Below are 21194 nucleotides of genomic sequence, written 5' to 3' on the forward strand. Positions count from 1 at the left end.
CGAGACTTTTAGTCCTGTAGTCAAACCCACCACGATTCGGTTAGTTCTCTCTCACATCGTCTCTCATGGTTGGCCACTTCACCACTTGATATTCAGAACTCCTTTCCCCATGGCGATCTCACTGAAACTGTGTACATGTCACAACCTATTGGTTTTGTTCACCCTGAACATCCTAACTATGTATGTCACTTGCAAAAGGCCATTTATGGCCTCAAGCAAGCTTCCCGTGTATGGCTTGCACAGCTTAACTCTCGACTCTATGAATATGGTTTTCTTCCCTCTAAAGTCGATCCCTCTTTGTTTGTTTATTCCTCTCATTATGTTATGATTTATGTGCTAGTCTATGTGGATGAAATTATTGTCGCCAACTCCCATTCTTCCCAAATTGATCATCTCATTCATTTCCTTGGTTCTGTTTTTCCCATCAAGGATTTCGGTAAATTATCCTACTTCCTTAGTCTTGAAATTTCTTATTTACCAAATGGAATCCACATCTCACAATGAAAATACATTCATGATATTCTCTCTCACACGAACATGTTATCTACCAATGGCATCACCTCTCCAATGGCTACCTCCACTCTCCTCTCAATTTCCGATACTCCTTCCTTCTCTGATCCAACTCTCTATCGTTTTGTTGTGGGGAGTCTAAAATATTTGTCTTTAACTCGACCTGATCTTACCTTTGCAATCAACAAAATTTCTCAATTCATGCACAATCCAAAAAACTCTCATTGGCAAGCTGTTAAGCAATTACTTACTTCGGTACCTCAAACAAACCTTAAATTTTGGTCTCCTTATTCACAAATCCTCTTCTCTTCAGCTTCAAGCATTTTTCGATGCCGATTGGGCAGGTTGCCTAGATGACCGCCGCTCTACCGGTGGCTTTTGTATTTTTCTTGGTCGAAACCTAGTGTCATGGAGTTCTCGCAAGCAACGCACTGTTGCTCGCTCCAGCACGGAGACCGAATATAATGCCCTTGCTAATGCCACTGCTGAGTTACTTTGGGTTCAATCTCTTCTTAAAGAATTATGCATTTTTCTTCCAAAATTACCAATTTTCTGGTGTGACAACTTTGGTGCAACTTACATATCAGTCAATCTCATTCTCCATTCCCGCACAAAACACATGAAAATTGATTTCCATTTTGTGAGTGACAGGGTCACGGCCAAAACACTTCAAGTTGTCTTCCTTCCATCCAAAGATCAATTGACTGACATCCTTAACAAACCACTTGTCTCCTCTCGGTTTCATTTGCTGCAAACGAGCCTCACTGTCATTGATAAATTGTTCAGCTCGTAGGGGCGTATTGAGCAGTCTACATTATCTTCCACTCCTCAAATGACTCAGCAACACTCCACCACCTCAGCTGCTACTCTAGAATCTTTTGGAATTACTTGGACTAGGTTGGTGCCTACCGGCCTTTGGGTACGGTTGTAGTATTATGGCAGACATTATGTAACAAACTCTGTGTAATGTGCAATGGATAGTAATGCACACCAACCGTTTGAGAATATTTTGTTAGGATCTCTTGTATATATATACGACTTGTACACAGCTATTCAATTAATGAGAAATACAAAACATTCCTTCCTTCTGAACCTACAAGAAATAGGAGCTGGAATGATGGATTTCAAGAAAGATCTCTTAAAGACTGGACGGGACGTTGTTAAAGCCCACGAGTTCCTTAGAAAGAAAGGCTTAGCAAGTGCAGAAGAGAAAGCAAGCAGAGCCACTGCTGAAGGAAGGATAGGGTCATATATCCATTTTAAGGAGCTGCCTGATGAACTAGCCATGCAAGTGGCTGCATGCCCTCAAGTGCAGCATGAGTTTTGAACCAAAACACGGCACAGTGAAAAGAAGTTGATGTTTTATGAGTTCTTATTCATAGTCATGTCAGCAAATGTTTAATAAAATATCTGGAGCAATCAATGCTGTTCACGATCGTTGAAAAATTCCCCAGTTATATAGATCTTTATGGGTCAGCATTTTTGTTGAAAATTATCAGGTGTGACGAACCTTTTTATTCACTTTTCCCAGTTTACATCAGCATGTTTCTTTTCACAAAATGGAAATTCGTCCTCCTTGAAGTAGCTCAATGGCCCAACAAATATATATTGTTTCTTTTTCAGAGTTCACTTGAAAAAGAAGGAAGACATTTTCTTATATTCCTTACGAATGTTAAATTCGTTTTATTTCCTATAGCAGGCCACCAACAGTAACAGTGTCTGCCGCAAATGGTACACATGAGCTACGAGAAGAAACTGGAGCAGGGATGATGGACTGCAAGAAAGCTCTTTTTGAAACTGGAGGGGATCTTGAGAAGGCACAGGAGTACCTTAGAAAGAAGGGTCTTTCAACTGCTGACACGAAATCCAGCTGACCTTTAGCTGAAGGTAAAATGAAATGAGATGAAAGTTGAATAAAATATTATTAAAATATATTTTTTTGATATTATTTTTGTTTTAAGATTTGAAAAAGTTGAATTTTTTATTTTATTTTATTTTATGTGAGAATTTGATAAAATTGTAATGATTAAATAAAATGAGTTGAGAAGTTTTGTGAGAGTGAGCGAGGAAGCCCTACATTCATGATTCCCGCATAGGAGTGCTAATTGAAGTAAACTGCGAGATTAACTTTGTGGGTGTGAGAATTTCAAGGAGCTGCTTGATGATCTGGCAATGCAAGTTGTGACCAGCCCACTTATGCAATTCGTATCCATTGAGGATATTCCTGAGAGCATTCATGTGATCAAGGAAAAAGAGCTTGAGATGCAGAGAGAGGACATCTTATGAAAATCCGAGAACATTAGAGAGAGAATTGTTGAGGGGAGGATATCAAAAAGGCTTGGAGAGATGGCTCTTTTAGAGCAGCCTTTTCATTAAGAATGCCAGCACTTTGCTGAAGGACTTGGTAAAAACAATCTGTAGATGCAATTAGGGAGAACATTAAAGTTATGAGGTTTGTCCTGTTCACCTTTGGGGAAACAGTCGAAAATGCAAAAACAGGAACTGAAGCATCAGAGGGATAAAAACACGTACACCTACTTCAGCAAGAAGCAAAGATGTGAGGAAGCCCATGGAACATGGTTTGGTGGCAGCTACAAGGATATGGAGGTTGGATGAGGATGATCTAATTTAAGATGAGAGTGATCTAATTCTTTTTGTCCTGAAATCAGTTTACATATGCAGCAGGCAACAACCAATGTGTTGTATGTTATCAAAGCTACAAGACACTTGTACTTGCCACTTGCAACATTTTCAAAATCAAAGTGGACATTGTAGTCTGTAAACAAGATTACCATTTCTGTGCACAGTTCGTCTTTACAAGAATACACTAATTGGCATCCTTGGTACACGCATGCAAGTTCCTGAATTGCAAAACGTGGCCATCATGAAAATTGACTCCTATGTTTTCGTGTATAGGTGTATATGCCTGTAAATTTGGCTCTCATTTTGAATATTCCTGTTACAATAGATGGGAATAGGGAGGGTTTAAAAGTTATGAACACGAGAAGACTTGTAACTTTAATTTGCAAGACTTTCCTGTGGAGGTTTAGAGAAAATGCAGGATATAATGCTAGAAAAACTTTTACTTGCAAGCTTGTTTATTGACATACTAAACATATTACTATAAAAATACGACCAACTCATAACTAGCTAAAGCCGTTAAAAGCAGAACTCAAGAAGTAAGGCCATTATAGCCAAAATCTTGTTCCCCACAAATTAGGAACTTTTTTATACATGTAATGATACTTAGTTTGAATAAACCTCTTCCCTGAGATGATCTGTCTCAATTAAACTTAGAGAAGAAAGGTCTGAGTAGTGAGTGGTAAACTTGAGCATAGCCGTTTTAGAAAAACTACTAAAATTAATTTCCCGATATTCTCAAGGGACAGTATAAATTTGGTTATAGAGAAGCTATACAATCTCTAACAAACTTAGGAGCCGAGGGATATAAAACTATAAATGATTTTATTTAATTTGTTTCACAATACATGCATCTAAAGAAACTCAATAAAATTGGAAGGATAAAATTAACACATTGCAGCATCTATGTTACATACATATTCATCCGCTATGATCTAACTTGTGCCTGATTTGAGGTGATGCTCGGTGCCCTTTCCTTGATTACCTTTGGGCACAAATCGCCAGAGATCAACAGCAATGTCTACTTCCTTTTTCTTATGAAACTTGTATAGCTGTGGTACATCAAACCGGAGCTGAAAGAAAGAAAACATAACAAAAATATCACATTCGCACCAACTCATTCTTACCCATCACACTGGCATGACAAAGAATGATATACAGTAATAAAATGTATTCGTAGTATAGAATGGTTTGGTAGAAAATAAGGTTATAACAATTTGCAACATAATTAGTGGAAACATCATCCAGTTATCACTAAACAAAGCCATCTTCACCCACCTCACATAAAACCTCAGCACTGCTAGCGTTTAAGTCCCGCAAGGCTACCCTTTTGATATGCTGCAATGACAAAAGAGAAGTGATGCCACTACATAATACCCGATCCACATTATATGGTCTAAAATATTTTCATTGAGACGTTTAAGGGGCTGATTATACAGTTGATTATGGGGTTTTGAGGTTCAGTTGTAGTTCTTTTCTAGAAGAATCAGATGCAGGCTGCAAAAGGTTAAGAAATTACAAGTAAAAACACATTTGAAGTATGTAGCAATAATTCACTATAGAGAATCATCCTTTCCTTATAACTGGCTACCTTATGGTATACACATACGCCAACATCAGAATTCGTCTCCAACCCCTCCAAGTATCTAATACAGGAAATGCTTCTCTAATAGCACATTAATTAACTGGATGATTACACTACTATCTTCAATCAAGCACAATTTAGGAGAGGATAAATAAAGCCCAATCAACCATGTTAGGTTGGAAAATGATGTTGAGCATTAAATCAAATAGCTGGAATCACAAAAGATATTACTCACATCTCTTGTTGAGGTCTTATGCAAGGAATAAACTGCTTGAGAAGCAACCTGACAGAACAAGCAATATACAGAACATATATTGCTCAGATGCATTTCAAACATAAAAATGGAGGGATCATTCATGATATTTACCTTCAGAGCCACACACAGAAAATCCATATCAGCGCCCTTCTTCCGGGTCCCAAATGGAGGATTCATTACAACGGTATCAACAATTTGACCTAAATAATCAAGAAGATAAGAGGAACAAACAATTCAAGAAAACACTATAATATTTTGTATTATTTTAAAATGTATTATTTTTAAACTAAATTATATTTTTTCATTGTTTCATTCTCAGATGGTGAAATGCTGATCCAAGCTAAGTCCCCAAGTCTTTCAGCTTCCTAATCAGAGGACTGGTCACAGTTGCTCCCTTGCTCCAGTAGCTCTGGTTCAATAGACATAGTTCTCTTTTCCTTCGCTAGGCCTAGATAGAGTGAGTCCTCTTCTATGGGATCGTTATGAGCTAAAAATGTATTATTCAGCAATTAAACTATTTTTCAATGTCGCCACTTTTTTTACAACTTTATTAATTACATCTCCCCCCAACCCAGAGAGAGAGAGAGAGAGTAACGCTAGCTTTCCAGTGCATAACCCGGCCAATAAATAACTACCTACAGAGCCTATTGAGAACATAAAAACAATTCTCAACACATCTCCATCCTGAACTCTAGTAGAAAAATAAACTATGCATGGTGCCACCAATGACAGGCCACACTGTTCTCTCCCAAACTTTTTTTTTTTTATAACTGAACCGTTCTCTCCCAAACTAGTCCAGCAATGTTTCTGCAGGCAGAAGATTATAGCAAAATTTCTACAAGACCAGTTCCTTATACTTTAAGTCATGGAATTCTATATGGAATCCAAAGAAATACTATGTGGAGTTGCAGCACTATAAATAAAACAAAGGCACTCTAGGTGACTGAAACTATTTTGTTGCAAACCTACTAGACTTCAAACTATGGAAACTAGTTGTTTCCAGCAAGAGCAAATGCCAACTGAATTTACATAAAAATAGAAAAGAATATATTTCACTCCATTATTGTTGCATCCTGCAGGAAGAATTTTAGCATATTATAAGTGCTAACCATCACATTTAGCTTCAATTTTCTGTTCATAAAATTGTTACCTCTCCATCCTAAGTTCTTGATGTCGGACTGAATAAAATTAATGTCCAGCTGCAGGTTCAAAATATTATCGAAGCAACAATCCATTAGTTGAATAACCACTAGTGCAAAGCATATCTAATTAAGGAGTTCATAATCTCATTGATAAGCGGTTACAGAAGTACAGACACAACAAAAAGACTGATTTGAAGATAAACAGCTATAAATAAATAAAAAATAGTGGGCTGAGCCCTTTCCATTCTTGCATCTCCTATTCCATGAAGAAACATGTCAAGAAAACAAAACCTATTAACATCACAACCAATCAAAAACAAGAAAATGAAGATACCTCAAGATCCTCTGCATTTAGTGATGCTAATTCAAGAGATTGTGAATCGATGTCGATGCCCATAACATGTCTATTCAAAGCAAAAGAAGTTAAGAGCAGTACAAATCTACACAAATGGAAAAATCATCATCCGGAAGACCAATAGCATTTGCATCAATTTTAATAGTGTCAACGTTCCCTATGATTTCAAATTTCATTCAACTTAAGTGGATTGTGAAGACAACCAGAAGAGGTGAAACAATGTCTCATTCTGGTGGTAACAAAAGAGCAAATGGGGCCTTGATTAATAGAACATACAGCCCAAGATACTACAGAGAGATAACCGAATGGTTAAAAATCGTTTTTTTATAAGGAATGGTTATAAAGGTTTTTTTTATAAGGAATGGTTAAAAAGGATGAGAAAATCCAACCATAAATATTGGCTATATAATATTCATTTACGAATGCATTCCTTAAATCACAGCAAAACCTCAGCAACCAAAATGAATTGAAAAAGGGAAAAACAAAAAGAAGGGATAAGGCTACTCACTCCGCACCCAAGAGAGCTGCTGCCGCACCCAATGTACCACAGCCACAACCGAAATCAGCCACTACCTTGTTGCTCACATCCTCAAAAGAATTCTCGGCCTGATATGTTTCAATCATTTTACAAGCCAAAGCAAAAATAAAAGGCAGAAAATACGATAACAACGTGGAGCCATATTGAATTATACAACAAACAAATGCATATGAAAATCAGTTTTTTCCTTCAATTTCTATTTTAGAACTTGAAAGTTGCTTTTGCCAATCGATTGTGAAATAGCTTTTACTTCAAAAGCAAATAAGCATTATCAACAAAGACCCAGAATAGAAAAAGAACAAGGAATTGTTAGACGCAGAGTTTGAAGCAAAGTAGAGAAAGATAGCGAAGGAACAATGAGCTACTGACATTTTTAGAACAGTTAAAAGGGAAAAGGCGAAGAGGGAGAGAGAATGATACAGTGAAGAGCATGCGAGAGGCAATGTGCGGTCCAGTAGGGTATTGCTCCAGCTCCTTCTACAACGGGGAAATTCACAAGGGATTATCACAAGCGATTGAGATACAGCGCTCTGTTCGTGTTTCAGAGAGAGAGAGAGAGAGACCTTTGGGTTGGAGAACTGTTGAAGCTCACCAAGGAGGCCTTCTAATTGCTTCAGCTTCATATTTCGGGTGGAGAAGAATCCTCCGACGAGACACCCGCACAGGGACAAGCAGGGAAACGGAGAGAGAGAGAGAGAGAGAGAGAGAGTGAAAATATGCTGGCAGTCTGAAGTGGGAAGAAAAAACCTAATTAATGGTAAAATGCAAATTTCTTTAGGTCGTGCAAAAAGTGCCGACTCTGCCTTGTTAGGAGTTTTTTTTTTTTTTTTTTTTTTTTAAATGAGTCCAGATGGTTTTAAATTAATTTAATAAAATATTATTTTTTAATATTATTATTATTTTAAAATTTAAAAAAATTATAATAATAAAATGACTTTTCAATCTAAACGAGCCCTGTCGGTGCTTTTTTTTATATTTTAGTAAGAGTCGAAGCTGTTTTTTAACCGATTTCGGTATTTGTATCCATAAATTATTTATTAATGGTAAAAAATAAATTCTTTAGTTCGTAGCTGCCTATTGATTTCCAAGGCAATGGCCACAAATTTGGACCCGAGATGTCCATTGATTATTACAAATTCCGACAAGTTTTCGTTTCTTTTAAAAGAAAAGAAAAAAAAAAGTTCCAATATTGAAGCTTCATGGCCAAGTAAATTAGCTACCAATAAAATATCCTCCTAGTCTCTCTAGTATTTGAATATATGTTTACTAGCTTTGATTTATTAGGAGTATTTCAATTGACACATCAACATTTGTTACATTAAAATCTAAATAAATCATTTATAAATTATATTCGAAACAATTAGTGGATTTCTTTAAATCCACTTAGTAAATTTAACACAAATAATAAAATTGAAAAAAAAAATTAAAAACAAGCATACAAAAGTCCAATAATTTAAGATGCTTGAAAATACCAACTGAATTACATCCTACCCATCACATACTACCAACTATCAAGTGATCCAGCCGTTTTAACTAAGGCAAAACTCGAGTACAGTTTCGAACCCTTTCCTAATCAGTTGCCAAAGTTGTCAAATATATTTACACAACATATCGGTAAGTGACATATCGACCAGCTGTTTCACTTGGTCGGATGATCTTCACAACTTGTCCACGCTTCAGCCCATAATATCTCGCAACGGGGTCAGTCACTTGCATACGAGGCAGCTGAATTCAATCCAGACATAACATAGACCACAAATATCAGAATGTGATCATATTTGCAACAGAAACAGTATCATACATTTTCAAAAGACAGATATCCCAATCTCGATGTGTTTCTCAAGGACTTCACCAATCTTTCCCCAAGAATGTTGGCTTGCATGCATTAGGTAATTGTAATAGATTAGAGCTAAAGTTTTGGTAACAGGATCCACAAGTAGCCTTTAACCAAAAACCATGTATACGCATTGTCAACATGCCTCAAAATACGCACATCAAATCGTCCATCCTAGATACTAGTTCATAACTTGGTTTTGTTACGTCTACTTTTTGGAGTAGAATTCGGGAGATTTCTACATTTTGGGTATAGAGATTGATCATACCCAGTGGTACCATGCATAGAGAACACTGCAAACAACCAGAGTGAATCTGACTTGGTAGGAACTTAGATGCCCAGAGAACCAAAACTTCAATTTAAAATAATTGGCTCTGCTCTGAACCTAGGATTCCAAAGCAATACTGTATTTCAAACTAATATGGTTGCATACTAACCAATTTCTAGCACAAAATTGATGCTAAAAAACTAATTTTATGCAATAATAGCCATGTCAAACAAACAAGATTTCTAACAATGATACACCCATCATTTCCAAATATCTGCAACTTATAAATGCAATGCCAACATATACTGACCTGTGTTTCTTTCACAGTGTATCTCTCCAGCAAAGTTTTCTTCTCCTCATTTGTAAGCACCTGATGCTCAGGAACAAGAACATGATCTTTGATGTTTATCAACAACTCTGCCTCCTGTATAAAGAGGCTTATTAGCAAACTATCTTCCACTAAGTTCAGGATGAATGCCAATAATTGCAGATGCAATTTGCATTGCTGCATAGTAAAACACTAAATGAAATAAGAATCAGAGGAATATTTACACCAAGCTTGGAAATGTGCCACAGGTAGCAAGCAAATCGAATGCCACCAAGTAACACCTCACAGATATAAAAGGCAACAGTTCATGTGTCATGAAGATCTCTAAACATACTCACTTTTAGAATTAAGCCACCTCTTCAGATTAATAATAACAATGATGCTGATAAAGAAAAGAAATATGACAATGAAGACTATGGCCTATGTTTGGCCAAAATTTCTTCAACAATCAAGTTATAAGAGCAATCAAATTAGTAAGCTTGCCATGTTCACTTTTAAGTACATAAATGATCAGGACCTCAAAGACCTTTTGGAGATGCCTTGAGTAAGACAACAAGTTTATGAATACCAAAATTCCTTGATTAAGAAAACAACATATATGCAAGATGCTAATAAAAAATTGACAGCTGCAGTTCTGTCGTTAAAACATCATCAAAGCAAGCACTTTCACCTGGAAAACCTCGAGGTGGAATTTCGTAGAAATCTCACTTATAGAGCTCCGAGCAAAGGGAGTCAAATTTTGTTGAACCACCAAGATTGCCCTGAAAACATTCTCTGACTTCATGCGCTGGGAATAAGTCTTCATTGTCTTTACACCAACCTTTGGCTCGTCAGGGAAGAAAATATAGATCTGGCACCCAAGAAACAAGCAATAAGACAAACAAAAGAATGCAGCAAAGAATACATGAGAAGCATCTAAGCACTCAAGTATATATTCAAAACATATATAAAGAAACTACGCACATAGGACAGATAAATCATACAAATTGATCTAGCTCTACTTCTCTAAACCTCAACCAGCTACACAAGACTAAAAAAACAAGATTGAAGCATCAACCGGCCATACCAAAACGGATCAAAATGGCAATTGGAAATCTAGCAAACACAGAATAAAACAAGAAAATGTTTGACCAAGTTGACATTGTAGCATATGGCGCACTCATATCTGGAATTTTTTGCTTCCTGGTTATAAAAAGGTCCACAGAATCATTCCTAACCAGAAACCAATTTATATTCAACAATAAAACACATTATAGCCACAACTCTTACACATATCACATCATCCACCCTCTGAACTTTTGATTGTACCATGTGCCATCGGAAATAGGGAAACTACCCCAGCCCCTTCAACCCATTATTAAATATTCCGTTGTGCTTAACCATCAATACCAGATCGAAGTGTGCTTAACAAATGACGAAAGGGTGAAAGGAAGCAGCTGTCAATCACATCTACATTTATGACGTCAAAAAAAGACTAAAGCTACTGCAATAGAAAAAGTGATGCTGTGCAGATGGGCAATTCATGTCACGTTTGATGCTTGGGCGGCTATATTGAAGACTACAAGTTTCCTAGACTAAGATTGGAGGTTGAATTAAGCTATCTAAGTTCATGCGTAGTATAAATACTATTCTCTTAGTAAGTTGTATTTTATGAATAAATTACTACCTAGTACGTTATACCTAGTGTTGAAAATCATAGGATTTTTCTTCATATAAATGGAAGTTGTATAGGAGTTCATGCTCGATGTAGTATACATAGGAGTGGGATTGAAAAATTGCAAATCATTATCCACTTTAGATTTTAGATACCAGGTTGAGTATTGTTCTCCTTTTCCTCTCCTCCTGTTTGAATTGTCCACATTATTCCTTTCTTCCACCTTCCCACCCCTCATCAAAACTCACTCAAAGGCATCAAGAAGAATCATAGTAAGTGACGATCAAATAACAAAGACAGTTGATCAAATAAGTACCTGATCAGAGCTATCATTTCTCTTGGCTTTATTGATAACAAGGTCTTCCCTTTTCATGCTCTCACCATATTTATCCTTGAACTGCTCTTTGGTCATGTCAATCTCAAAGTCCCCAACAAAATAACCCCGGTCCTTCAGCATTTGCATTACTGTTCTTCGGATCCTGAAAAGCCTAGTAATTTCCTCTTCCGACAGCATCATTGCTTCACTGATAAGTTTTGGATGGGAGGTTATTATTAGCAATCATCCACAAAAATCTACATTTATGAAAAAATATTACACGTAATCTCATCGAGCAACATTTCTGAATCCATATACTATTTTTTAGCAATATATGGCAAAGGGTAATTAAAAAAATGACAAATCCAAAAAATCCATTTGACCCTAAAGAGCCTTAAAAAGCACCATCCAACACTTAAGTTATTATTAATGCATAGAGTTGTAAACGTACATAAGTATGTTTATTCAAGTTTTTAGAATAAAGAACCTTACTAGCAACATACAAACCCAATTTTCTCTAACCTACAAACCAAGTCTCAGAGAACTTTTGCCTCCCAGAAACAGAGACAGCGAGAGAGATGCTCAGGAAAAAGAAAAAGAGAGGCAGAGACAGAGGGTATACCCGGACAAACTTTAAAGAATCGGAGCTTTCAACCTCGTCTTTGTCTTGGGTTAGAGAGGAAAAGAGGGTTCTCGGAGTCTGGACAAATAAGGTTTTAGGTTGTGGACAAATGGGTTGGCAAAGCGGGCAATATACATACATATAATTTTTTTTTTAATTGGCACCGGGTGTCTGGGAACACCAGTGCCAAGAACAATGTCCTAACTAATCCCAGGGGTGCACAGGCCCTCGGCAAAGAGTTTCTCGCAAATGCACCTTGGGTAATTCAAGGGGAAAATCCCTAGCCTGATGGTCTCTAAAGATTGTTTGCACCCAGTGGGATTCGAACCTTGGATCTTCGAGAGATCATACCACCAAGACCAAGGCATTTACTACTTAAGTCGACCCCTAGGGGTTAAAGTGGGCAATATACGTGGATTTAGAATAGTCAAATTCACTTGTCAATTTCCTTTTTTTTTTCTTTCTATGGATATGATGATAATTTTATTAACAAACATGCAGTCTTGAAAACATATTGAATTTTTTTTCTCTTCGTACAACCAAAAACTTGATGAAGGAAAATCCTAGTTTTCTCTTCTGGTGATTTTCTGGTGTATGTAGTGGTAGTTAGTGATTGATTTTAGTGAGTTATGGGTACTGTGAAGCAGATTCTCATTGAATCTAAAGTTTTTGAGGTAGTAAGGGATGGGAGGTTTGTTTATTTGATTGAGAAATGATGGAAGGTGGTGAAAGAGATTAGACTGGGGTTAGGCATGGCATGGTGGTTCATCAAAGCGTTGGAGGATTGCTCGAAGACTGTGAGGAAGGAGTTTTATTCGGCACATAGGGAAGGAGATAGGGGCTATGTTGCACAGAGGCGTCACAACTCAAGAGGTTCCTTCATGGCATTGATGGAATATGGCGAAGGTGGGTATCGAAACTTCTTATTCATACCAGAAGATAGGGAGGGAAGGGGGTGGAGGAAGCTGGGGGAGACTATGAGAGAGGCTGCCTGGACAGGTGGTTCTGTGTCTCAGCCACCAAAACAACCACCATTTCGGTCATGCCGGGAGGCACTACTACACAAAGGCAGTACAAGGGGAGGCCATAGTTCTAACACCTTAACATGCTCAAGAGGTGGAGCAGGCCTGCAAAGGAGGGCCACCACTTTTGAGGGAGTGCAGGCTCAAGAGAAAGGTGATAAAGTGGTTGTCGGTTTGTTTGAGGAAAAGGAGTTGCGTGCACTACAGGAGATGAAATGTCAGATAGATTTGTTGCAAGGAAATATCAATGGGTTGTTATAGTGTGTAGAGGAGAAAAGACGAATGGGCTTGGGACTGGGAGTGAGCTGTGGTCCGAGTGATGATAAGAGGGAATTTATTCTAGCTGGGGAAGAAGGTAGCATACGGGAAGAAGTATTTTGTTGGGATCAGTTTGGAAAGAAGAATTTCGTGGGCCATGAAGAAGACTGGAAGGGGAAGAAGATTGCTCATGGGTCGGGCCCAAGTAGAAGCCCACGTAAGGTCTGGAAGCAGAGAGGCCCGGTTTTGGGCAGCGTATGGGTGAACCAGTGGTACCCGATACTCCTACTCCAAGCCCGAGTTTTGGGTTAGGTCTGACACAGAAAGGGCCGACCACTTCTAACGACTCAGCTGGTGGTTCGTCGGTGGTCTTACGGTCACCGGAAGTGGAGGTGGGGGGAAATTGTTGGAGCGGAACTGTGTATTGTTGAAGTGGAAGGCTCGGGGGGTGCTCAGGGAGGGCTGTCTTCTGGTGGGTTGCCACAGACTTTTCCGGCGAGCCTTGTCACAGACCTTGACTTGTCGATTCCCTTGGATCAGGTACAACTAAGGTGGTGGGGGGCAAATATGGCTCACGGTGAGACTATGGTGTGTGGGGGTACGTCGGATAAGGGGGAGTTAGATGAAGGGCAGCAGTTGATGCTTTATGATCCTTGTGTAAACTCAAAAGAGGGAGAGGAGTCAGCAGGAGAGTATCCTACCCCTATAAGTATGATCCCTCCTAGTGTGTCCTCTGATTGGGTGTTGAAAAAGGTAGAAAAATTGCAAAGTTGTATGGGGGTTTCATGTGAGGGCTATGAAGAGCAGTTCAAGGCATTGATTATAGCCATGGAGGTAGGACATCAAGGTGCAGGGTCAAAAAGAGAGAGGGAGTTAAAGAGGTTGACTTGGTCCATTAATTACGATGGAAAGGAGGGGAGTGCAAGTCGTGGTAGAAAGAAGGGGAGGGCTGGAACAGTTGATAAATGAAGCCAAAAATTCTGAGTTGGAATGTTAGGGGACTGAATGAGATTAATAAACGCCTTTGAATAAGAGTCTTATTAAGGCAATGGAAGTTGGACATCATTTGCTTGCAGGAAACAAAGTTGAAGCTTATCAATAGAAGAATTATTCAGAGTATTTGGAGTTGTCAATTTGTAGATTGGGCATACTTACCTTCGAAAGGGGCCTCAGGTAGAGTGTTGGTGATGTGGGATAAGAGGGTGGTGGAGAGCATTGATGAGTTTGTGGGAGAATATTCGGTGAGTGTTTTTATAAAAATATTGAGGATGGCTTCGTATGGGCTTTTGCTGGGGTATATGGCCCTAATTTAGATAGTGAGAGGAGGTTGCTTTGGGATGAGCTAGCTGGCTTATGCTCTTGGTGTATTGGTGGGGGTAGTGTCTATAAGATACTTTCAAAAGTCCTTGCTAATAGGATGAGTTCGGTCATGACGAAGATCATTTCTAAGTCACAAAATGCCTTTGTGAAAGGGAGACAAATTTTGGACTCGGTCCTTATAGCTAATGAATGTTTGGACAGCAGGATCAAGTCAGGAGTTCCAGGCATTATATGCAAATTAGATATGGAAAAGGCCTATGATCATGTTAATTGGGATTTCCTGATTTATATGTTGGGGAGATGTGGTTTTGGGGAAAGATGGAGGAAATGGATGAGGCATTGTGTGTCAACGGCTCGCTTCTCAGTCTTGGTAAATGAGAACCCTGTGGGGTTCTTCAATAGTTCGCGTGAACTACGTCAAGGTGATCCATTGTCACCCCTCTTGTTTGTTCTAGTTATGGAGGCGCTAAGTAGAATGGTGTCGACTGTAGTAGAGGGAGGTTTTTTCTCTGGCTTCTCAGTAGGAGATATCCATGGCTCTACTATTATTTCTCACATTTTGTTTGTAGATGACACATTGCTATTTTGTGAGACAAATGTAGGGTATATTCAATCTTTGAAGGTCATCCTACTTTGTTTCGAAGCGGTATCCGGGTTGAAGATTAGTCTTGCTAAGACGGAGATGGTTGCGTGTGGTGATGTAAACAATATCAGAGGGTTGGCTGACATATTGGGTTGTGTGGTTTCTTCGTTGCCAATGAAGTACCTTGGACTTCCATTGGGGGCTTCCTTCAAAGTTAAAACAATTTGGGAGGTGGTGCTGGAAAAATTTGAGCGGAGGCTGGATGGGTGGAAAAGATTGTATTTATCTAAAGGGGGGCGTATCACTATTATCAAAAGTACTTTATCCAACCTTCCCACATACTACTTATCTTTATTTTCTCTTCCTGTAAGCATTGTAACTAGAATGGAGAAAATTCAACGAGACTTTTTATGGAGTGAAATAGGAGATGAATTTAAATTCCACTTGGTGGGGTGGGACAAGGTATGTTCTCCTTTGAGGGATGGTGGCTTAGGGGTTAGGAATGTGAGGGATTTTAATAAGGCCTTGTTAGGTAAATGGTTGTGGCGTTATAACAATGAGAGGGGAGCCTTATGGAAAGGGGTGATTGACATGAAGTATGGTCGTGAACGGGGGGATTGGGTTTCTAAAGAAGGTAGGGGGTCTTATAGAGTGGGGCTATGGAAATATATACGGAAAGGTTGGTGCTCCTTTGCTAGTAATACTCGGTTGTGTTTGGGGGATGGGAGTAGGATCAGCTTTTTGAAGGATGTGTGGGTGGGAGACACGGCTTTGAAGGATGCTTATCCCACAATTTTCAATATTGCAAGGGAGAAGGAAGCTATGGTGGCTGATTTGCGGGTAATTAACCAGGATTCACAGGAGTGGAATATTAGCCTTACTCGGGATGCACATGATTGGGAAGTGACTAGTTTGGTGGAGTTTCTGAACTTGCTGTACAGTACTCCTATTGCGGCCACAACTGAAGATTCGCTGGAATGGAGACCATCTAGGAAAGGGAAGGTCTCGGTACTCTCCTTCTATGACTATTACTATGCAACAAAGGCATAATTTTCCATCGAAGCCATATGGAGGAGTAAAGCACCAACCAAGGCCGCATTCTTTGTTTGGACAGCAGCTCTAGGGAAGATTATGACCATGGATAATCTTAGACGTCGTGGCCTTATCATCACGGACTGGTGCTGTTTGTGCAGAAATAGTGGTGAAACGACGGACTATCTACTCTTACATTGTGATTTTACTCGAGATATTTGGAGTTATTTCTTAAACCACAGATCAAGGCTGTGTGGAAGATGACTCCCATTTGTATGTTTTGGTGTATTTGGTGTGAAAGAAATGAGAGGCTTTTTGAGAATCATGAGCGCTCCATGGAAGAATTTAGGAATTTTTTCTGGAAGACTTTGTTTTTGTGGGCCATTGCTTTAGATTTGAATGGCCTCAGCTTCCATGATTTCCTTGTAACTGTTTCTAGTTCTTAAATAGGTGTATTCACATGTATACTTCCAGTGTACCTGGGCTATGCCTATTTTCTTTATCAATGAAATAATTTATTACTTATCAAAAAAAAAATTTATTAACAAAAAATGTAATGAACATTGAGTGGAAAACCTTAACAAATATAGCAAGTATGCTAATATATCGCAAAAGATAATGAAATAAATAAATAAATGCCTTTTAATTAGTTTTAGTCGGTCTCATATTCCTTGGCATGGCGCCACAAATGTGTCACTACATACATGATTTCTAACACAATATAGAAGAAGACCACAGCTCTTGGAGTAAGACAAAAAAGGAATACAAATTGCAATGGAGCGAGGCGAGGCCATGCATGCTAACCACATGCGCCAGTGTGTGGAAACCATGCACGAGTTAAAAGAAAGATTCTGGTTTGATGGAATGGTGGAGCATAGTGATGAAATTCATTTGATGAGGTGAGTGGGTGGAGATTATTGAATGGCATAATCTAAGCTCCAAAGTTTCTGTAAAAACAAATAAAAGCTCAATAAACATAAGTAAAATAAGCATAAAGAGGATGAATGTATGAGGAAAAAATAGTTAGAATAACCCCTACGGGCTGGCTCAAGTGGTAAAGGCCTTGGTCTTGATGGTATGCTCCCTCCAAGGTCCAAGTTTCGAATCCCACTGGGTGCAAAAAATCTCTAGGGGTCATCAGACTGTGGGATTTTTCTCTTGAATTACTTAAGGTACACTTGAGGGAAACTACTTGCCGGGGGCCTATGCACCCCCAAGATTAGTCGGGATGCTGTTCCCAAACACCCAATGCCAATAAAAAAAAATTGAGAATAGAAGCCAAAATAAACCAACAGTTATAGCATATAGGGGTCACGCATGCTTCACAAGAAAATTCACCCCCAAAAAAATCACTTACCCATGCATGCACAAATTCTCCTCACATGCACACACCTATATACATGTGTGTAGACATATATGTATGAGATTTTCACTTAGGGTAGAAGCATTGAATTAGGAGGTTTTACTTTTTTGGGGGAGATAAAAAATATTGGGATATTAAAAATCCAAAAAGGAACAAGCAAGCAATCCTTGGAAAGTGAGACCTCATCACTAAATATTATAGGATTACCGTATTGTTTTTCTTTCTTTCTTAATTATAAAAAATATCTAAAATAAATCATTATAAAAAAATCTTAATTCCTCACAAGCAAGTCAAAGAAGGGGTAGAATTAGTATTTTTCCATCAAATGCCACGGGATAAGTGAGAAGATCCGAATAAGAAAAATATTGTGATGGTGAGTATCGAAGAGTGTTCTCCGCCATGCACTACATGGCATTTTTTTTCTTTTTACCCAGAAAGCGTGTTCAATAGTTTGCTTCTAATCGATCAATGTATGTGGGTAATAAAAGCTGCATCTTTTACAATATTTTAACTCAAGCATGATATTTTATGTATGCATTTTATGGTTGGAGCTTAAATCATTTTGTGCTCAAGTGCAAATCACTCATGAAGAATCAGTCATATTGCATTCTTGTCAAACGCATAGATTCACAACTTTTCAACAAACAAACAGAGTGCATCATAATTTAGAGCAGCACGTCCAATTCATAAAAGGTGAAAACATGAAACCCACCAAAGTAATGAGGTTCATGTAAATAAAAGCATTTCTCTCTGTGGTACCAAACAGAACCTGCAAGTTTATAAAGCTCGGAAATAGAAAAGAAACACCTTTTATAAAGAGGGGAGACGGGCGGTATAGAGTAAGTACAGGGGGATCTCTTACCTTCAATTGTAGAGATAACAGACCGAGGGAGAGAGAGAGAGAGAGAGATATGGGCATACCGGCAGTGGCAACGCCTCGAGTCGACGATGATTGTAGCAGCAGCGGTTTGAAAATGCAGAAACGGAGGGGAAGGGAGATGTGGGGAAAGGGGCCAAATCAAATTAGGGCCACCGAATAGAATCTTATATACGATGATATTTACTTACGGTAGCGTCGCACAATTTATTTAAAATATAGGGGATGGTATAGACACAAACGGATTTTATAAAGGAATCTCACATATGATGTGTCTCGACTCTCGTCTCCACTTCTCCATGCACTTTTTAAGATTCTATTTAGGTTTTGAAATGATTTTAAATGAATTAAATAAAATATTATTATTATTTTAATATTTAAAAAAATTGAATTATTCATTATATTTTGTATGAAAATTTAAAAAAATTATAATTATGAGATAAATTTCGAATCGAAACTGGATTAAGAACATTGGCATTAGATTAACCAAATGCCTTTTCATCTTTAAATTTAGAAAATATCATTCATATTTACTTCACATTGAATTAATTAAATTGTTTTCATCTAAAATATAAGTTACAGTAAATTTATTCTTATTTTTAAATATGAAAATAAGTATAGCAGGTCTAAAAGTATTTTTTGAAATTATAATATTATAGATTATTGGATTGTGATAATGAAAATGAATATAATTGTTAGAGATTATTGAAGATTATGAAAATAAAATAAATAAGTAATTAAAGAATAAAAATTAAATAAAAATAATAATATTTTATTATTATAAAGAGTGTAATGATTAATCTAATATAAATTTTAACTTTTAAATGGTTAGTTAAAAATAAAAAAATTATATATTAAACAAAATTTAAAAAATAAAATGATCAATCTGATACTAATGATCTCGAGGACAAGCATACCTTTTGTGATTACTGTGTCAACTATTACTCCCATCATTCTGTATATTTGTTACTCTAACACCGTGTGTATGCAGCATTTAAAAGAATGGGACTCTTGGTGATAAGCAGCGGCACTTATTGATATGCAGAGTTAAGGTCATGTGCTTCACACGTGAGCAACCTTTTTTGGCCTCCTGACTTGTGCTCTTCAGCCGCTGGATTAAGGACACGTGCGGCCATCTCTTTAGTGCATATATATATGCCTCTTAGCCGTGTTAGGGTTACGGGATTATTCTCTTGGTGAGCATTTTGTTTTCTGCTGGTTTTCGAAGAGAACAGAGAGAGAGTCTTGTACATATGTGAGGGATTTTAGGGTTTTACTGAGGGAATAAATAAAGCTGTATTGAGGCTTGTATTTTGGCTCAGTATTAGCTTGATCTGTGTATATACATTGGCTTTTGAAGATTGCGCAATAAAGAATAATCTCTGAGGCTGTTCCTGCCGTGGATGTAGGCCATTAGGGCCGAACCACGTAATATCTGTTTGTATTTCTTATCCTTATACTTTTCTTGTTATTTTACTTGTTCTTGTTAATATTCTTGTTTGTTGATCTCCGATTCTTGAGATTTCTTGTTTGGGTCTTGTTTCGTAGTTACTGAGTACCTTCTCAAGTAAAAGGAACTCTGCTTGTGTTTATCACAATTGGTATCAAGAGCTTAGGTTCTATGGGGACCACGAAATTTGATGTTGAGAAATTTACAGGGCTTAATGACTTCGGGTTATGGAGAATAAAGATGAGAGCTTTGTTAGTCCAACAGGGCTTACAGGATGCTCTCACCTTTGAGAAAAGGGGTTTTTCCTCGAAAGAATAAGGAAAGGGAGAAGTCCATAAGGACATTCTCCAAAAGGCCCACAGTGTTCTTATTTTGTCTTGAGGAGATAAAGTTTTGAGGGAAGTAGCAAGTGAGGAAACTGCTGCTGGTATTTGGCTTAAGCTAGAACATCTCTATATGACAAAATCTCTGGCTAACAGACTTTGTAAGAAAACTAGGTTATATATTCTCAAGATGACTCCTGGAACTCAAATAGGGGAACATCTAGATACCTTTAACAAAATTATATTAGACCTAGCTAATATAGATATTAAGGTGGAGGATGAGGATCAAGCAATCCTCCTGCTGAGTTCTTTGGACTCTTCATACCAGAATCTTAAGGAGACCATGATGTATGGTAGAGATACCATGTCTCTAGATGAAGTGCAGTCTGTTCTTCATGCTAGGGAATTACAGAATCAAGAAGATAACAAACGAGATCATGGTGAGGGTTTGTCTGTTAGAGGAAGACCAGAAAAGAGAGGCAAGAAAAACAAATTAGATTTTAAGAAATGAAGGTCTAAGTCAAAAGGAAAACAGTTAAAATGTTTTCTTTGTCATAAAGAATGACATTTCAAGAGAGAATGTCCTGATAGGAAAACTCAGGCAGGTAACAAAATTAAAGAGGATGGAGATGTAGCAGTGGTGTTAGATGGGTATGAAAGTGCTGAGGTACTGAATGTATCTGATGTAGGGTCTGGAAAAGAGTGGATTTTAGATTCTGGTTGCTCTTTTCACATGTGTCCCAACAGGGACTGGTTTGAAACATTTTCTGAATTAGATGGTGGACATGTAATTCTAGGGAATAATAAATCCTGTAAAATCATGGGCATTGGGTGTATAAGACTGAAATTACATGATGGAATGGAGAGACTTTTGAGGGAGGTCAGATTTATACCTGACTTAAAGAGAAATTTGATTTC

General features: G+C 37.9%; 3 protein-coding genes across 6 annotated transcripts; 1 reads left to right on the forward strand and 2 right to left on the reverse strand.

Moving 5' to 3' along the window:
- Positions 1-1627: 1627 nt before the first annotated feature.
- On the forward strand, positions 1628-2384 carry LOC108986420 (polyprotein of EF-Ts, chloroplastic-like). The gene is made up of 2 exons (XM_018959034.1): positions 1628-1830; positions 2210-2384. Exons 1-2 carry the CDS (start codon positions 1628-1630, stop codon positions 2382-2384), a joined length of 378 nt encoding a protein of 125 aa, XP_018814579.1.
- A 1572-nt stretch (positions 2385-3956) lies between these two features.
- LOC108986720 (rRNA N6-adenosine-methyltransferase METTL5) lies at positions 3957-7767 on the reverse strand. 2 transcript variants are annotated; one of them, XM_018959441.2, is made up of 9 exons: positions 7590-7767; positions 7447-7500; positions 6997-7094; positions 6468-6537; positions 6142-6190; positions 5103-5191; positions 4971-5018; positions 4429-4488; positions 3957-4223 (listed from the first exon to the last, which is right to left on the reverse strand). In XM_018959441.2, the coding sequence occupies exons 1-9, from the start codon at positions 7647-7649 to the stop codon at positions 4086-4088; spliced, it is 666 nt and encodes a 221-aa protein (XP_018814986.1). In that variant the 5' UTR covers positions 7650-7767; the 3' UTR covers positions 3957-4085. The 2 variants fall into 2 exon arrangements, with proteins under 2 accessions (XP_018814986.1, XP_018814977.1); XM_018959432.2 differs by having other exon boundaries at positions 7447-7503; positions 7590-7766.
- Positions 7768-8335: 568 nt separating this feature from the next.
- On the reverse strand, positions 8336-18715 carry LOC108986744 (DNA-directed RNA polymerases II and IV subunit 5A-like). 3 transcript variants are annotated; one of them, XM_018959489.2, is made up of 6 exons: positions 18548-18698; positions 12049-12126; positions 11427-11634; positions 10127-10306; positions 9439-9552; positions 8437-8751 (listed from the first exon to the last, which is right to left on the reverse strand). In XM_018959489.2, the coding sequence occupies exons 3-6, from the start codon at positions 11625-11627 to the stop codon at positions 8626-8628; spliced, it is 621 nt and encodes a 206-aa protein (XP_018815034.1). In that variant the 5' UTR covers positions 11628-11634; positions 12049-12126; positions 18548-18698; the 3' UTR covers positions 8437-8625. The 3 variants fall into 3 exon arrangements, with proteins under 3 accessions (XP_018815016.1, XP_018815034.1, XP_018815026.1); XM_018959471.2 differs by lacking the exon at positions 12049-12126 and having other exon boundaries at positions 8336-8751; positions 18548-18715; XM_018959481.2 differs by lacking the exon at positions 12049-12126 and having other exon boundaries at positions 18489-18698.
- Positions 18716-21194: the final 2479 nt, after the last annotated feature.

The sequence above is a fragment of the Juglans regia genome, chromosome 1 (assembly GCF_001411555.2).
Source record: "Juglans regia cultivar Chandler chromosome 1, Walnut 2.0, whole genome shotgun sequence".
Taxonomy (NCBI): Eukaryota; Viridiplantae; Streptophyta; class Magnoliopsida; order Fagales; family Juglandaceae; genus Juglans; species Juglans regia.

Excerpts from the sequence above, each read along its gene's own strand:
- LOC108986420 (XM_018959034.1), top strand. The coding sequence starts at position 1,628 with ATGGATTTCAAGAAAGATCTCTTAAAGACTGGACGGGACGTTGTTAAA. Across the intron at positions 1,831-2,209 it reads TGCCCTCAAGTGCAGCATGA|GCCACCAACAGTAACAGTGT; the intron begins GTTTTGAACCAA and ends TTCCTATAGCAG.
- LOC108986720 (XM_018959432.2), bottom strand. The coding sequence starts at position 7,649 with ATGAAGCTGAAGCAATTAGAAGGCCTCCTTGGTGAGCTTCAACAGTTC. Across the intron at positions 7,095-7,446 it reads CCTCTCGCATGCTCTTCACT|GCCGAGAATTCTTTTGAGGA; the intron begins GTATCATTCTCT and ends GAAACATATCAG. Across the intron at positions 6,191-6,467 it reads TAAATGCAGAGGATCTTGAG|CTGGACATTAATTTTATTCA; the intron begins GTATCTTCATTT and ends TTGAACCTGCAG.
- LOC108986744 (XM_018959471.2), bottom strand. The coding sequence starts at position 11,627 with ATGATGCTGTCGGAAGAGGAAATTACTAGGCTTTTCAGGATCCGAAGA. Across the intron at positions 10,307-11,426 it reads GAAATGATAGCTCTGATCAG|ATCTATATTTTCTTCCCTGA; the intron begins GTACTTATTTGA and ends CTTGGGTGCCAG. Across the intron at positions 8,752-9,438 it reads ACACTGTGAAAGAAACACAG|CTGCCTCGTATGCAAGTGAC; the intron begins GTCAGTATATGT and ends GATTGAATTCAG.